At 37.8% G+C, this 15728-nt stretch overlaps 1 protein-coding gene across 6 annotated transcripts in view; it reads right to left on the reverse strand.

The window, feature by feature from the left end:
- spegb (striated muscle enriched protein kinase b) overlaps positions 1-15728 on the reverse strand; it is a 74789-nt gene that overhangs the window by 31676 nt on the left and 27385 nt on the right. For all 6 annotated transcript variants that reach the window (XM_089133065.1, XM_039669819.2, XM_089133061.1 and 3 more), the window contains 9 exons: positions 9376-9551; positions 8954-9042; positions 7249-7424; positions 4132-4392; positions 3503-3661; positions 3219-3408; positions 843-1072; positions 585-704; positions 192-296 (listed from right to left, as the gene is read on the reverse strand). In XM_089133065.1, the coding sequence (XP_088989191.1) occupies positions 192-296; positions 585-704; positions 843-1072; positions 3219-3408; positions 3503-3661; positions 4132-4392; positions 7249-7424; positions 8954-9042; positions 9376-9551 (1506 nt within the window). The remainder of the gene's footprint in view (positions 1-191; positions 297-584; positions 705-842; positions 1073-3218; positions 3409-3502; positions 3662-4131; positions 4393-7248; positions 7425-8953; positions 9043-9375; positions 9552-15728) is intronic.

Genomic DNA, 15728 nt, shown 5'->3' on the forward strand with positions numbered 1-15728 from the left:
AACATCTGAGACACAGTGGATATTTAGAAGAATCTTAACTGAGAACTCCATTACCCTATAGCTATGAAAGAGCAACCACTGACCAATTAAAATTGTCCTTCGGAGATCTTCAAACCTTTAAATGAGACACGTTACAGTACAAGAACAGTTTCTAAATTAAATAAATACATAAATAACGTGCATAATTATACCAATGGACGAATCCAGTCTTCTGGGTTTCTTCCAGCTTAGCGTGATAGTCTTGCCAGTGATGGACTCAATGACTGGGGCCCCATCTGGTGGGTCAGGAAGGATGTCTAAAACAGCAAAAGTGTCAAGTTAGAATATTTATTTGCTGCCAGAGGAGTTTCTCACCACTTCTTACACACACATGCATTTGCTTTAGACTTAAAATAAATTGTAGGATTATTTCAAACAGTCTGAGATGTGGGTCATAGTGTTATTTTGAACAGTCTGGGATATGGAAAAGATCTTAAATAAGCTTTGGTTATTTGACGCCAATCTGGCTGCTAACTTGGGACTGCCTAACTAATGTTCAAGTTGTCATGCATATCTAGCAGAAGCCATGAAGATATTAAACTCACCTGTCACATAAAGATGAGCATAGCATGTTGCCTTGCCCACCTTATTGGATATGACACACTTGTAAACTCCTCCGTGTGCATGACAAACAGAGCGGACCACCAGGCTGTGAACATCTCTGACTGCAGAAAAGACAACAAAAAGAACAACGTTATATTCCTGTTATTCCCACAACTCACACAATCATTTCCATAGGGACTGCTTTCTGGAAAGGCTCAGTAGATTGTAAGAGAATTGAATTATGGTATCAACTAACTTACACTGTGTCATTTTTCTGTCCTCAGTGCTATCAATTCTCTTGCCATTGTGAAACCAGATTATGGTCGGGTACGGCAAGCCAGCCACTTTGCACCTGAGCACAGCCTCTCTGCCCTCGACTACATCCAGATCATAGAGCGGCTTGACAAAATCAGGCATGGTGAAACGTTCCACCTCATTCTCAGGCACTTCGGGCTCCTCGGGAATGGAGGGCATTTTTTCCAGCTTTGCTCTGGTAGAGATAAACCAAAATGAATCATAAAAAGATATTATATTGTAATGCAAAACATTTTTGACATTTTTTGATTTATAGGTATAGTTCACTTTAAAATTTGAAATTTTGAAAAGATGTAGGTGTCTTTGTTTCCGCAGTAGTTTCAATTTTGATATTTTTAGGTCAAACCGTTCGTGTCTATCAGTCATTTAATGGAGGTCTATGGTAGGGGTTTCATCAACTAGTCGACTGTCACAACCACTAATTGGCGCTGTTGGCCTTAGTCGACTAGTCGGAAACAAAATGATGACATATATATAGATATATATTTTTTGTTAACTATCCCTTTAAATACAAGCGGCAGTACTACTATAAGGCGCACCTTTAATGGCCTATTTTAGAACATTTTTCAAACGTTTGACTGGGTTTGCGTTATGCATCCACTAGATGTGCTAAAGGAAATGCAGCGAGTGCGCGGCGTCGGAGGTGAGGCGTTTATTTAGTAAGCGTGAGCGCGCTGGGGCGGGCACGTTACTTACATTCGCAGCCTGCTGACAGCAGTGTCTGTTCGTGTGTGTGTTAGAGAGAGCGCTCGTGAGCGGGAGACACATATAACCTGATTTATACGAGGTTGAACTGGCCGTGTGACAAAGCGGGCATAAGATGGACACGAGCGCGAGCAATTGATCCATATATAATGCGCTCCGGATTATAAGGCTTGAGAAAAGGCCGGATTGAGAAAATTAAAGGCTTTTAAGTGCGCTTTATAGTGTGGAAAATACGAGTACTACTCTCGCTTAGACCAGCACGCGACGTGTTTAATATAGACGCATATTAGCCTACACCAGATTTTCTCTCAAATGTTTGCTTTCACTTTAGACATAGCCAATTCTGTTTATGTAAACATTGTGTGTATTTAACAGTATTGAAAGATAACTTAGTCCAGTATTCAGGCGCTGTTTGACAGGCTTCTAATGCCTGTGAGCGTCGGGGATATGCCGCGCGCTCAGGAAAGCGCACGTTAGAACAGCGCGTGAATTAAATGTTTAACCGGCAAGGCTTATGCAAACAATGAACTTTTGTGAATTGTAGTGTCCCGTACCAATTCCTTAACGTGTGATGTGTAGGCTACGTCGCGTTGTACAGTTGAGACAGAGGCGCCAGAACTGATAGAATGCACTGTTACACGATACTACTACCATATTTCTTCAAAAGCAGATCGTGGAGACATTTACTATTCGTGATGTCACACACCCCTAGAATAAACCATTTAACGACTAGTCGACTAGTCGTCGACTGTTATGCAAAACTAGTCGACTAGCAAAAATCAGTAGTTGTGAAACCCCTAGTCTATGGTCACCACCTAAAAGAGCATACACAGAGAAGTCCAAATTAAACATGATTTAATGATTCGTAAATGGAAGAACACATTAATGGCCTAAGACACGAAACGAGCGGTTTGTGTGAGAAAACGAACAGTATTTATATCGTTTTTACCTCTTGTTACCACAACACAGGACGTGGGTATGGTTACAAGAGGTAAAAACAAAATAAATACTGTTCGTTTTTCTCACACAAACCGCTCGTTTCGTGTCTTAGGCCATTAATGTGTTATTTTATTTACGAGTCATTAAATCATGTTTAATTTGGACTTCTCTGTGCATGCTCTTTTAGGTGGTGACCATAGACCTCCATTATATGACTGACAGACACGAACGGTTTGACCTAAAAATATCAAAATTGAAACTACTGCGGAAACAAGGACACCTACATCTTGGATGCCCTTGAGGTAAACTAAAACATACCAAACATTAATTTCAAAGTGAACTATCCTTTAAGGAACACTTCACCCAAATATGAAAATTGTCAACTTGAACCTGTCAAAGCACCATTTATGCCCTTGTAAAAAGCAACATATTGGTTTCAGAAGACTCGGAATATGGTGTACAAGTCCTATGGATGACATTATGGTGCGTTTATGGTGTATTTTGTCCTATTTGGAGCTCGACAGCCATTATGAACTGTCCTTATATGGAACGTTACTTGGACAAAATACCAGCTTACAGGTTTGGAACTACATGAGAGTGAGTAAATAATGAGAGATTTTTTGGGTGAAATAACCTTTTAAAGTGGTTCTGAGTAAAATTTAAGTAAAAGGACTTACATTTGAGAGGATATTGCCGGTCTAGGCTCCTGCACATACAGCTCTGCTGCACATTCTGCCTCCCCATATGAGTTATGCGCTACTACTGTATAGAGGCCCTCATCTTCATTACTAACATGAGAGATGATTAACGAGTGCCGTCCTCCTTCTTTCAAGATCCGAATGTCATCGCTTTCCTCCAGAGGATGATCTGTTGAAGACATGACACACAAATGACCCAACCATCTTGATGTTATTTTACAGGGAATGACACTGAGAGGCACTCAAGGGAATTAGACTCATACCAAAGTGGCTCCAGGTGACCCGAGGAGGTGGCGTCCCGCTCACCTTACAGTCAAATCGAGCATTACGACCCTCGATAACTTCCAGTACATCCAGCTGTCGGGTGAAGAGGGGCTCTATGGATGCTATAACCTTTAGCTTGGCACTAGAGGTCAGCTCCTCTATAAATTACATGACATATGAAATAAAGCAGACAGGTTAATAAGGGTCAAGCCACTCTAGCTCTTTTTGTGTACAGCATAAATTATGTCCTTTAAGTCATGTCATCTTGTGTTTGGGAAGGCAACCATGCAAGACACTTCATTATACCAAATCATAGTGATGACAGACATTGGCTCAGGCATTTCAGAATGACCAAACCAACATTTGAGACGCACATCCTCTTTTGAGGCAAAGTCATTGAGGGATTTATTCGGTAAGTGTCTTTCCATTGCACGTTTTCTTATTGGATAATTTTTGGTATCTGCCTCAAGTTATGCACATTTTTAGAAGTGTATGTGCACTTTGGCATTTCAATGCAGTGCTTTTTATGCCATATCCCAAAATCTCACAAAAATATGTGGATGGAAACATAGCTAATGATGTGTTGTTGATATCAAAGTGTATATAAAACCTATACCAAGCTGCTCACCTTTAGCTGTGCTCAGTTTGCAGGTGTACGTTCCACTGTCATCTTCATGTACAGAGTTAAGCAGCAGCCTGCACCTTTTCCCGTCAAAGTGCATCTTACAGTTCAACAGAGCTGGCTGGATAAGTTTCCCATCTGACAGCCAATCAACATCTGTGTCCTGCGGGCCGATCACATGACACTCGAACAGGGCAGTCTCTCCTGCCTTCACCATTACATCCCTCACTGGCCGAATGATGGCCAGGCCTGGCTCTACTGGACGAGCTGGAGTAAAAACGATAAAGATAAGTGTGGAAAAAAAATCCTTTTGAGGAAATCCAGAGAAGCTTAAAGTGCACTGAGTCTTTGCATGTGTTTAATCTGCTGCAGATGTAGCCTGTTAATAGCTTGTGCTGTACAGCAGAGCAGAAATATTAGATGAATACGCTAATACATTGTCTGTCAGCATAATCCGTTCACGGCTCAGAACGGATCAGCTCAAAATTATACCCAGAACTCAACATGGCCAGACTGTATTTTGGCTTTTTCAGACTTCTTAAAATGATCAGTATACCAAGGTAAAGTATATTATAACAAGGTTGCATTTATCTGATTGAAATTGAATAAAAATAGTAATATTGTGTGATGTTATTATAATTTAAAATAACCATTTTCTATTTTAATGTATTATTTCTCTGTTGGCAAAGCTAAATTTTCAGCAGCCATTACTCCAGTCTTTATGGAAGCTTGTTTCCGCAACACAATGAAAAATAAAAAAGGTAATTGCGACTTTTTATCTCACAATTCGGACTTTTTCTCGCAATTGTGACTTTATATCACGGAATTCTGACTTTATATCTCGCAATTCTGACTTTATTTCTCAGAATTGCGAGATGTAAAGTCAGAATTGTGATAATAAAGTCAGAATTGTGTGATATAAAAGCGCAATTGTGTGTTATAAAGTCAGAATTACAAGATACAAAGTCAGAATTGCTAGACATAAAGTCACAATAGTGTGTTATAAAGTCAGAATTGTGAGATATAAACTATTCTGAGGGGGAAAAAAGTTAGTCTTTAGTTAGTTTTTCCCCTTAGAATTGGCCTGACAACTCGCAATTGCGAGTTTCTATCTCACAATTCTGAGAAAAGCTGTCATAATTTCGACATATAAACTTGCAATTATGTGTTATAAAGTCAGAATTGCGAGATGTAAACTTGCAATTGTGAGAAAAAAAAGTCAGAATTGTGAGATAAAAAGTCGCACTTCTGTCTTTTGTTCTCAGAATTGCGACTTTATGCAATTCTGACTTTATATCTCACAATTCTGACTTTATATCTCACAATTCTGACTTTATATCTCACAATTGCGACTTTATTTCTCACAACACTGACTTCATATCTCGCAATTGTGAGATTAAAAGTTGCAATTATTCATTTATTGTTTTATTCAGTGGCGTGCAACATGATCCTTTAGAAATCATTCTAATATGCAGATTTTGTTTAGATGGAAGTTTGAATATCTTTTTTAAATTATTGACCCCTAACTTTTGAACACTAGTTCACTAAATTAACTGCAAATCTTGTTAATCATCCAAGGTTGCAAAAAATGCATTGAACAGCAAGACTGTTATTTTTTTATTAGTGCATAGAAATCATTGTACAAGAATAAAATTGTATTAAAACAAGGCATGCAACAATCTCTTCTGTAATCATGAATGCACTTCTCATGTAAAAACTATTCAAACCATGCAAAATGACCCAGAGGTCATTCACGTGTAATAAGGCCAGACAATTACAAGCCGACACAAATCTAACACTACGCATTCAAACACATTCACTGACTAACCATCAAACACTGAAATCATCTTGCTGCATAAATCATTTGGAAAATCCTATTTATTAAATATTAAAAAGGTGATCATTTGCATTGGGGAAGCTACTTTGCAAAGCTACAAACTGCTCATAATGTAAAGTACCTCAACTACAGTGATTTTCGGGGTAATGAATTATGAATGGCTTACTTATAGTTGTCTATGCATATTAAGCTGGGAAAGAAGAAAGCATTTCAAGAAAAATTGCACACATCGGGCTCTATTTTAACGATCTGAAACGCAAGTGTCAAAGCGCAAGTAACTTTGTGGGCGGGTCTTGGGCGCAATTGCTATTTTCCCGGCGGGATAAATGCCTCTTGCGCCTGGCGCAAATCTAAAAGGGGCTGGTCTGGAGGAGCTTCACTATAGACCATTTCACAAGATGTAAACAACACTGGTCCAGAAGCACTTCCTGTTTCAGTTTTTTAACACTACATAAAAGCTGGGATAAAATACAACCAACAGAACATTTAAAACTGAATCAAAAAGTTAAACAAACATCTTTAAGATGTTTTCTTTACATGTGAAATAAAGAAAACAGTTACAAACTGAAACAGGAAGTGCTTCTGGGCCAGTGTTGTTTATATCTTGTGAAATGGTCTATTCATAGGTGTGGTTTGGGCGTAACGGAAATCTATGTCATATCACATTCCCTTTAAGAGAATGATGAGCGAGGTGCGCTTGTTCCATGGCGCAATTCTATTGTAAGGCGCATTTACCTTCAGCATCGGTTCACAGCCGAGGAGATCGATGTTCTCGTCAGGGCCGTAAAAGAAAGAGAAGTGACATTGGGGATGGGACTAACCCATCCAAATTAGCTTCGGTTAAACATGCATATAATAATTTGGGTAAATATGTAAGCTTTAGGCCTATTTTTCCCATCGTCATGGACACAACAATGATTTCCCTCATGTTTTTATATTTTTCCTTAAAATAATGTATCATTTCCAAAAAGTAAAATGCATCTGTGTAGCTGAGAGATTGTTTGCACCGACACAAGCCTCCTTTTTGCCCCAACCCGCCCGGGGAGCGCAAGTTCATTTCCTAGTTTACCGACGTGCGTCTGTGGAGGGAAAAAGCCTGCTTTGAGCGGGTGCAAAATAGGAATGATAAATGCGTCAGTGTATAAAGTCATTTGCGCCGGGTGCAAGATAGAGCCCATAATCTTAAAGCAAGCAGAGATATCAACACTTGGCCTCCATGGTTTATCGTGCTTATGATTTCCAAATGAACACAAACCATGCATGACTGCTGCAGCTGAAGCCCTTACCTTTCACCTCCAGTTTGCCCTCACACTGCTTCGTTCCATACTCGTTGATGATCTTGCAGGTGTAAACTCCGGTGTCTGACTTCTGTGCTGATTTAATTACCATCTCAAAGTTGCCCTCCTCTGTCCCACGGACGATATGCCGTGGACCCGTTTTAATGGTCACTCTGTCTCTCAGCCTGATACGAGGGAAAATAAATTTGTCATGTCACAGTCCATAAAGAAATGAATGAACGAACAGTCCACTTTTTAAATCTATATTACTGTATGAATTATTTAGGTAATTCTTTATTTCGATAGTCCACTTTCAGGCTTTCTACTAACTGTATGTAATTGTGTAACTAGCAGACATTAGAACATTAGTAGTCTGTCTGTTTAATATCTAACTCTTTTAGATGGTTCCCCAAAAGCAGAGCCGGACGGTACCGGAGTACACTTACTTGATTACAGTACATAAGTACAATTTTGAGGGATCTGTACTTTACTCGAGTATCATTTTTGGGGAGTACTCCTGACTCTTTACTTTACTCATGAATACTCATGACTTTACTCAATTTACATTTGAAAGGAATTATTGTACTCTTTACCACAATACATTTCTATCCATAACAGTGAGTAATTGTTACTACTTGTAAAAAAATTTAAAAAAATGGAAAAAATAAAAATCTCGGAAACCCTCAATTTGATGTTTCCTTCTCAAACGTGATTGGATTGTGAAGGTGCCACTGATTGGGACAGCCAATCAGCAATCACCTTCAGCTTTCCGCCAAAGTCAACTCCATGGCCAGATTTAGATAAGAGACGAAACCACGGACGTAACAATGGATGAAGACGCAGCAGGTCCATCCCGGGAATGTGCCAACCCATGGCCCCACCTCGCCAGACTATTTCAATTTTCTGAATTTTCTGAAATTTTCTTAAATGTTAAATTAAGCAACATGGTAAGAAAATGAAAATGACTTGATTTTACTTTTACAATATCTTTTACATTCTTCAAGGAAAAAATATTAACATTTTTCATAACTCCATGTACACTGTTCTATTTAGAACCAGAAATGGTTCCATCCCCTGCTTCATAATATGGAACTCCAAAATGGTTCTATATAGAACCATTTTTTTTTTGGTAAAAGGTTCTATTGACCAAGTATGGAACCCCAGGGTTCTATATAGAACCCAGAGGAACCCTTTTTTAATAGTGTATAGAACCTTTTAGGGGTTCCAAATACGTAGCGCTGATAGAACCTTTTAAGATTCTATATAGAACCTTTTCTTCTAAGAGTGTAGGACGTTTCTGTACATAAATGTCAGCACTGTGGCCGTAGTGATGCAATATTTAGAAAATGTATTCAAGTACTTTTAAAAACAAGTACTTCGGTACTTTTACTTAAGTAGACATTTGACTGTAGTACTTTTACTTGTACTTCAGTAAAATTTAGCAAGGGGTATATGTAGTTTTACTCAAGTAAAAAAAGCTGTGTACTCTGCCCACCTCTGCCCAAAAGACATTCTACTGACAATGAGTAACTTTGCAAGTACATGTTAACTTATTCTATTAACCTTAACCAAACATTCTATTAATACTCTAATGAGAGTTAGCTGACATGTAGTTGCAAAGTCACTTATAGTTTTTTAAAGTGGACTATCGAAATCAAGTGTAATCATAGTCATCTAGACAATTAAAAGGTAAAGTTTGAAGTGTGGAACTCACCAATAAAGCATGGGTTTTGGCTGTCCACTCACTCGAACAGACATGGTCACCTCTTGACCTTCTATAACTGTTTGCTCTCCAATAACAACCTGTTATGTTGGTAAACACACAGAGGCTCATTTTTAACTAAAAATATCAAAAGGCAATGTGCAGTTAATGGCAAAAATATCCATCCAAACAGCATTTCCAGGTTTTCCAAAATAGAATAGCAGAAGAATTGTCATGTTTTAGTTTATTCAGAATATGTCCACATGATAACGTGTACATGAATATTCCAATCTATATTGAACATCTAAACACCTTTTCCAGAATAAAGGCTTAAAAACTAATGAAGTGGGTTTTACATGAAGTGCGTACAAGCTGTGCATGTAAAAGTCAATTCTGACATAATATTTTAACATCTCTGTCTCATTCTCTGATACCTGAAAGGCTGGAGGCTCCTTGAATCGAGTGTCCACGATCTTCCTAGGCTCAGGTCCTCTGTAGGAGGAGAAATCCATCCCCTCCTCAAGAGGACTGAGATACTCCTCATCAGATGTGATGGGACTGCTGATGTCCATGGGTACACCAAGGTTCCCACGCTGGTCCTGACTGGGATCTGTGAAAAAAACACCAATAAGATTGGAATGGATTTGGTAACACTTTACTTGAAGGGGTGTGCATAAGACTAACATGACATGACATATGTTATGAATATGAAGGAAGTTTTATGCATGTTTGTGACAACTGTCATTAAGTGTCATTCGCTCCAGTTATGACATTTTTAATACAAATATGACATTGTTTGAGATGTCTTTGTTATGACACCAATACATCATAACCTGTCAGTGTCTTTTTCATGACAACTTGACATTACTAAGACAACACAACCTGTCATAAACATGACATAGCAGATTAATGATCAAACTTAAGAAACCACCTAGCTTTATTGGTTAACTTTACATTAAACTGTCAGGTGGTTGGTTTTGACATTGGCTGTCATGAAGCCATTATAACTCTTTAATGACAAATTCAATTTGTACCACTGTAGTTGAGGTCACAAAAAATATTCATGACACAGTTATAATGGCCTCATGACAGCCAATGTCAAAGCCAACCACATGACAGTTTAACTTAATTTAATGTCAAGTTGTCATGACAAAGACACTGCAGGTTATGATGTTATGGTTTATGTCAAGGTGTCATAACAAAGACATCTTAAACAATGTCATATTTGCATTGAAAATGTCATTATTGAGTGAAAGACACTTAATGACAGTTGTCATAAACATGCATAAACCCTACTAACATATTCAAGACATATGTCATGTCACTATAATAACACTATAAAAAAATAACACTATAAAACAAAACTGCAGAACAAAATGTTTGTTTTTTTTGGTGGGGGGTTGGGTTCAACATCACAGATGTGAAATTCACAGAGAATTACGACAGAGAGAAATGGATTAGAAAGGTGAAGGGTAAAAGACATGAGCCGAGAGAAAGGATGCTGTAATCCCAAATCCAATTTCATAAAGGTCCAATGACGATGGGAATGCCAGTATAAGGGACAGATTGCTTTCAAAAACCATCACAAAAACAGAAGACAAAGAATATATACCCAGAAGGGTAACCAACAACAACATTGTTATGCTATAGGACATTTTTTTAAGGATTTTCTGTGCAGATGATCAGAAGAGATGAATTTCAAGCTGTATGCATTACACTCTACAATTTACAGAAGTAAAAAATACGAATCAAACTTGACAACAACAAATTCGAGTGATTGCTGCTATTTAATTTTAAAAGGTTTGATTGTCAAATGTACACTTATGTTTAACTTTAATTAATCTAGACATATCACATTAAAACAAAACTCCTTATGAAAACAAAATATGCTTGTGTACACCTAAAAGTGTTGACAAATATTGACAACTGTTTCAGTAGATCATCTCTTTCAGAATTCACATTTGATAAAAATTATTGATGACTTGTCTCGTTTTAATACCACCTGCCAAGTAGGATGTCCTATGATGTAAACTAAATGCTATGGGCTATTTTACCCTGTACTCCTTCTGTAAGTCCCATTTCAACTTCCTGTTTCAACAAACGGGAAAGAAAAAAGTGCTTGCCAAGCCATTTCATGGTGTCTTTAAGTTGCATCCATTCAATCTAAAACTAAACTGCTGATATTGATTTACAAATGGACATACAGAAATAAGCTACAGTACGGAGAGTGGTTCCTCAAGCGAGATACACGTGTAAACACTTGAAACCGTTTGCCGTGAGAGGCCTGAAGCAAAGCTGTGCAGTGAGACTCGGCCATGCATGTACCAGAACAAAAAATAGACACCGTGGCTCTTCTTACAACAGCTTAGAACATACATATACATTACCATGTACTCGGGTATGATTCTAATTTCAAAGCGGTAACATTTTAAAGAACTCCAACGGCTTAAAGACACTGATTCATTTCACTTTTCTCTAAAGAAAAAAATAATAATAAAACTTTTATACAAACAAGGTATCCAAAAGTAGAAACCAATAATAGAAAAGGATGGTCAAAATCTGTAATATTGTACTATTCTCTGGAAATCCACCATATAAATTCTGGTAGCACTTTATTTTACAGTCCTGTTCCCCATGAGATATTACAATAACTGGGCAAAGAACTAGGTACTAACCCTGAACCCACCCCTAAACCTAACCTTAACCATAACCATGAGGTTATCTTCTATTAACCAGTATTCCTAGGCAAGTACAAATAAGTGCACGTACTGTAAAATAAAGCGCAACCCAAATTCTTCAACACAAACCTACCTGGCCCTGATCCTTCAGCCAGACCTCAGCCATGTACTAAGCCGACACCGAGGGCACCAGCACATGTTCAGTCCTGACAGTATTTGTGTTAATATGTCAGCACCTTAGATTTGCACCATAGTGATTGCCCTCAGATTTCAACTGGTAATCTGGAGTAGACACTATGTCCTCCGTACCCGCCCTTGCTCTTTCTCTCTGGCTCTCTCGCTTTCAATAAGACACTACCTCTCACATTCACATCAGAGCAAGCAGATGCAGATGTCCTCCCTTTTTTCCATTCAAGTCAAAGGAACTACCATAAAATACTTCTCATAGCAACCATCCTATTTATATGCCTCTTACAAACTCTCTCCCTTCTGCTGTAGCTCAGCAAACCTATGGTTTCATGAACTGTAAAGAAAATGATTTTTTTGCAGGTCTTTCATCTGTTGATAAAAGCCTTCTTGATTTCTCAGGAACAACTGTCTAGCTGTCGTGTTGTTGTGGAAAATAAAAGGCCTAGTTGGCTAATGGCAGGTTTAACAACAAGCTGTCAATGAAGTAAGGATCCACTATATATGAGATTATTAAGTGATCGTTTCATGGAGGAAGGAGTGCTAAAAATACCCCTGGTATTCACTGCCCTAATAAGGTAAAGCTTCTCTTTCTCTTTCTAACCATTAGAACAAACAAGGGTTCTCTACATAGAAGAATATTAGAATATGTACTCAGACATCTCCATTTCAGACAAATGTTATTTCTTTTTTGCAATTTCTGCAATGATCCATGAATTACTTAAGAATTGAAAAAGACATTACCAAAAAGAAGAAAAAAAATACACTAAATAAAATCAAATAGAATAAGTTACTTTATCATCCACAGAGTAGAACTGTATCTTCGGCTTCACCGCTGTCAAACGATTAATCGCGATTAATCGCATCCAAAATAAAAGTTTGTGTTTACATAATATATGTGGATGCACTGTGTATAATTATTTTGTATACATAAAAATACACACACATGCATGTATATTTAAGAAGAAAAATATTATTTATAAATAAAATATTTATATTTATATATAATATAAATTATATATAAATCTATATACATGAAAATATTTCTTAAATATATACAACCATGTGTGTGTATGTATTTATATACATAAAATAATTATACACAGTGCACCCACATATATTATGTAACACAAACTTTTATTTTGGGCACGATTAATCGTTTGACAGCCCTAAAAAACAAATGCAGCCTAAACATTAACCTTACTGTACACTTCAACATACACAAACATAAATTAATTCTCATATGTACATATGAAATAAAACACTGAAGAAATAATAATGATGATGATGATAATGATAATAATAACAATAGCAATGCAATTCCATACTTTTTTTAACACAAGCAAATGAAAGCTACTTCCATTTGCCAATTCTTTTGTTAAACAAAGCAACTGAACAAAGTGAGCAGTGGCTAACTATGACTAACATTTCCATTTTGTCCAGTCTCATCAACGTATGTGCTTCCATCTTTTTTTTTTTTTTTTTTTTTTTTTTTTACCACTCATTATGAGGCCAGCACGGAGTTAAACAATTCATATGTCAATTTAACCTCTGGGTTGCTATGGTAACTATCCAGGCAGAACCACAGTAGGAGAACATGGGAGATCTCAAGGAGACAAGGAGAAAGCAAAGAAGCACAAAGAAAATAATAGAGGAGGCAAAACAGAAGCACTGTGCAACCAAACAGAGTGATCAAAACAGAGCTGTCGGTGAGGAAAATGTTTTATGGTTAATTTAACGATTATTTTGCTATAAGGGTGATTTAAACACCAACACAAAGATGCAAACCCTGCAGGGTTGCATGTTGACGGAGTGACTCAACGCCTTTGATCCTACATGGATATCTGAAGGTACTGAAATTCACTCCTCTAAGATCCCATACGTTACTCTTTAAACTCCCACATCCTCAACTCAGGCTGGAAACTCAATATGCTCATCCTTGCTGCACAAAAGTATATGCTCAAAAAATGTACTTGGAACGTTCCTCTGCATGGTTTAAAACCAAATATCTAGGCAAGTATATGTTTAAATGGGTGGTTTACTGCTTTTTTCTTTGCATGATTGTGTTTATAGGGTGCAATATAACATGTATTCGTGTAAGTCTTATTTTTCATAAATTTCACCTTTATTGTAAGCCACTTTCTCCTCTGTCATTTGAACGACCGGTTGACTTCCTGAGTCTATGAAACCACTCTCTCAGAAACAGGCAATGGGCTCAGATTGGTTAGTTTGGGCCGGTGTGTTGTGATTGGCTAAACTGTGTAGTCCGCGTTGTCCGGATACTTCACGCCCATTACATTTACGGGCGAAGTTCCATGTGTTCCTGTCAAATGTAAATAATGGTGACGATACTGCAGTATCAGTATGAGCCAGAATCACTCAGAAAGCGGCGATGAAGAGAGTAAAGCAGAACCTCCCTAAACATGACTCTTACAAAACGTTTCTGAATGGTAATTTGCCTATATTTTTTTAACTTTATACACGTTTGTTTTACGCAATAGCATCAAACTAACTGGCTGCTATTTAGCTACACAAACAGCGTTGGCATTGGTTTACTTTCTTGATCAAATCGAAAAATAACGTAATAAAGTAAATTTACAAAATTAGTACATATAGAAAATTAAGGTCCAAAATGTTTGTACGCGTTTGTCGTAGACACGAAATAGTATCTATGCGCTGGCATTTGATAAAACCAAAACATTACGTCTGAAATTATACATGCAAATACATTTAAGATTATTTAGCCTATTTACAGGTTGTGGCCCTACAACTGCTGCCTCTGGTTTTAAAGTTGGAACTGCTTCATGTTTTAGTAACAGTTTCTTGTTGAATCCGGCATTGAATTCGTGGAGATTCTGGAAGCTGTCTTTCGTAAATGCCCAGCACAGAGAGCTAAATTACGATTGTAATTTTCAGGAACATAATCAAACATCCATTGTTGACGAACTACGTCCGTGGGAAACCCGAACACAGAAGACCTGACAGCTAAAAAATAACACGTTCGATGAGCCGAAGAAATATGGCCTTGCCCTTTTTTTGCATATTCCGGAGGGAGGGTTGATGTAAATGTATGGGTTGGTGATGTCTAAAACCCAGCTGTAGTCCCATTAAACTTAGGCATTAAACTTCCTGATTTTTAAAAGACGTTACATTGAACTTTCAGCGCTGCAACTTTGCAGATACTGTTCATGCACCAACAGCAACATTACACACTATTTAAAATGAAAAAAGTCAAATCGCAATCAACCACCCCTTTAAAATGACCTGATGCTTCTGATTTGATACTATACATTAAAAAAAACCTAATAGCCGTCTTCTAAAAAGATGAAGCTGTGACGAAGAAACCTGAATTCCTTCATTTTCATTGAGATTTTCAGCGACGTGAGTGACGGCAACCATCCTTAGCAGAGTTCAGCTCTTTGCCAATAAAAACGAATGCGATGAACAATAGGAGTGATCTGTCACCCTATAGACCTTATTCGATCTGCGTCATCAATGTTTGCTGCGGCCATATTGTTGACATAGAAAGCATGGTCTGTCAATGGACAAGCGAGGTAGGGTCGGAATTATCCATGGTATTATCACTGTTTTTTTTTTTTTATAACAGCGTGATGGTGTTGTGTAATACACGGCTGTTCTAACAACTGTAATAAGAACATCAAAGTTAGTTTTTATGCGATAAGTTACCGACTGTCAGAAAACGTGAAGGGAAGGAGAAAGGGTTGAGACAGCGCAGGAGAGGCTAGCTAGGATAAATAGGCAAAACTTTCAGCCAACTCCCCTCAGAAAAGTCTGTTCCCATCATTTTACCACAGGTTTCACACATAATCCGTGTGCAATGCGTGTGCGGAGTGTATACGGTATAGAAGCAGGACGCAGTGCTTTATACAGTGTTCTGCGTTTACATTACAGTGCACAACTGA

This window comes from Pimephales promelas, chromosome 7, assembly GCF_988280905.1.
Source record: "Pimephales promelas chromosome 7, fPimPro1.hap1.1, whole genome shotgun sequence".
NCBI classification, from domain to species: Eukaryota; Metazoa; Chordata; class Actinopteri; order Cypriniformes; family Leuciscidae; genus Pimephales; species Pimephales promelas.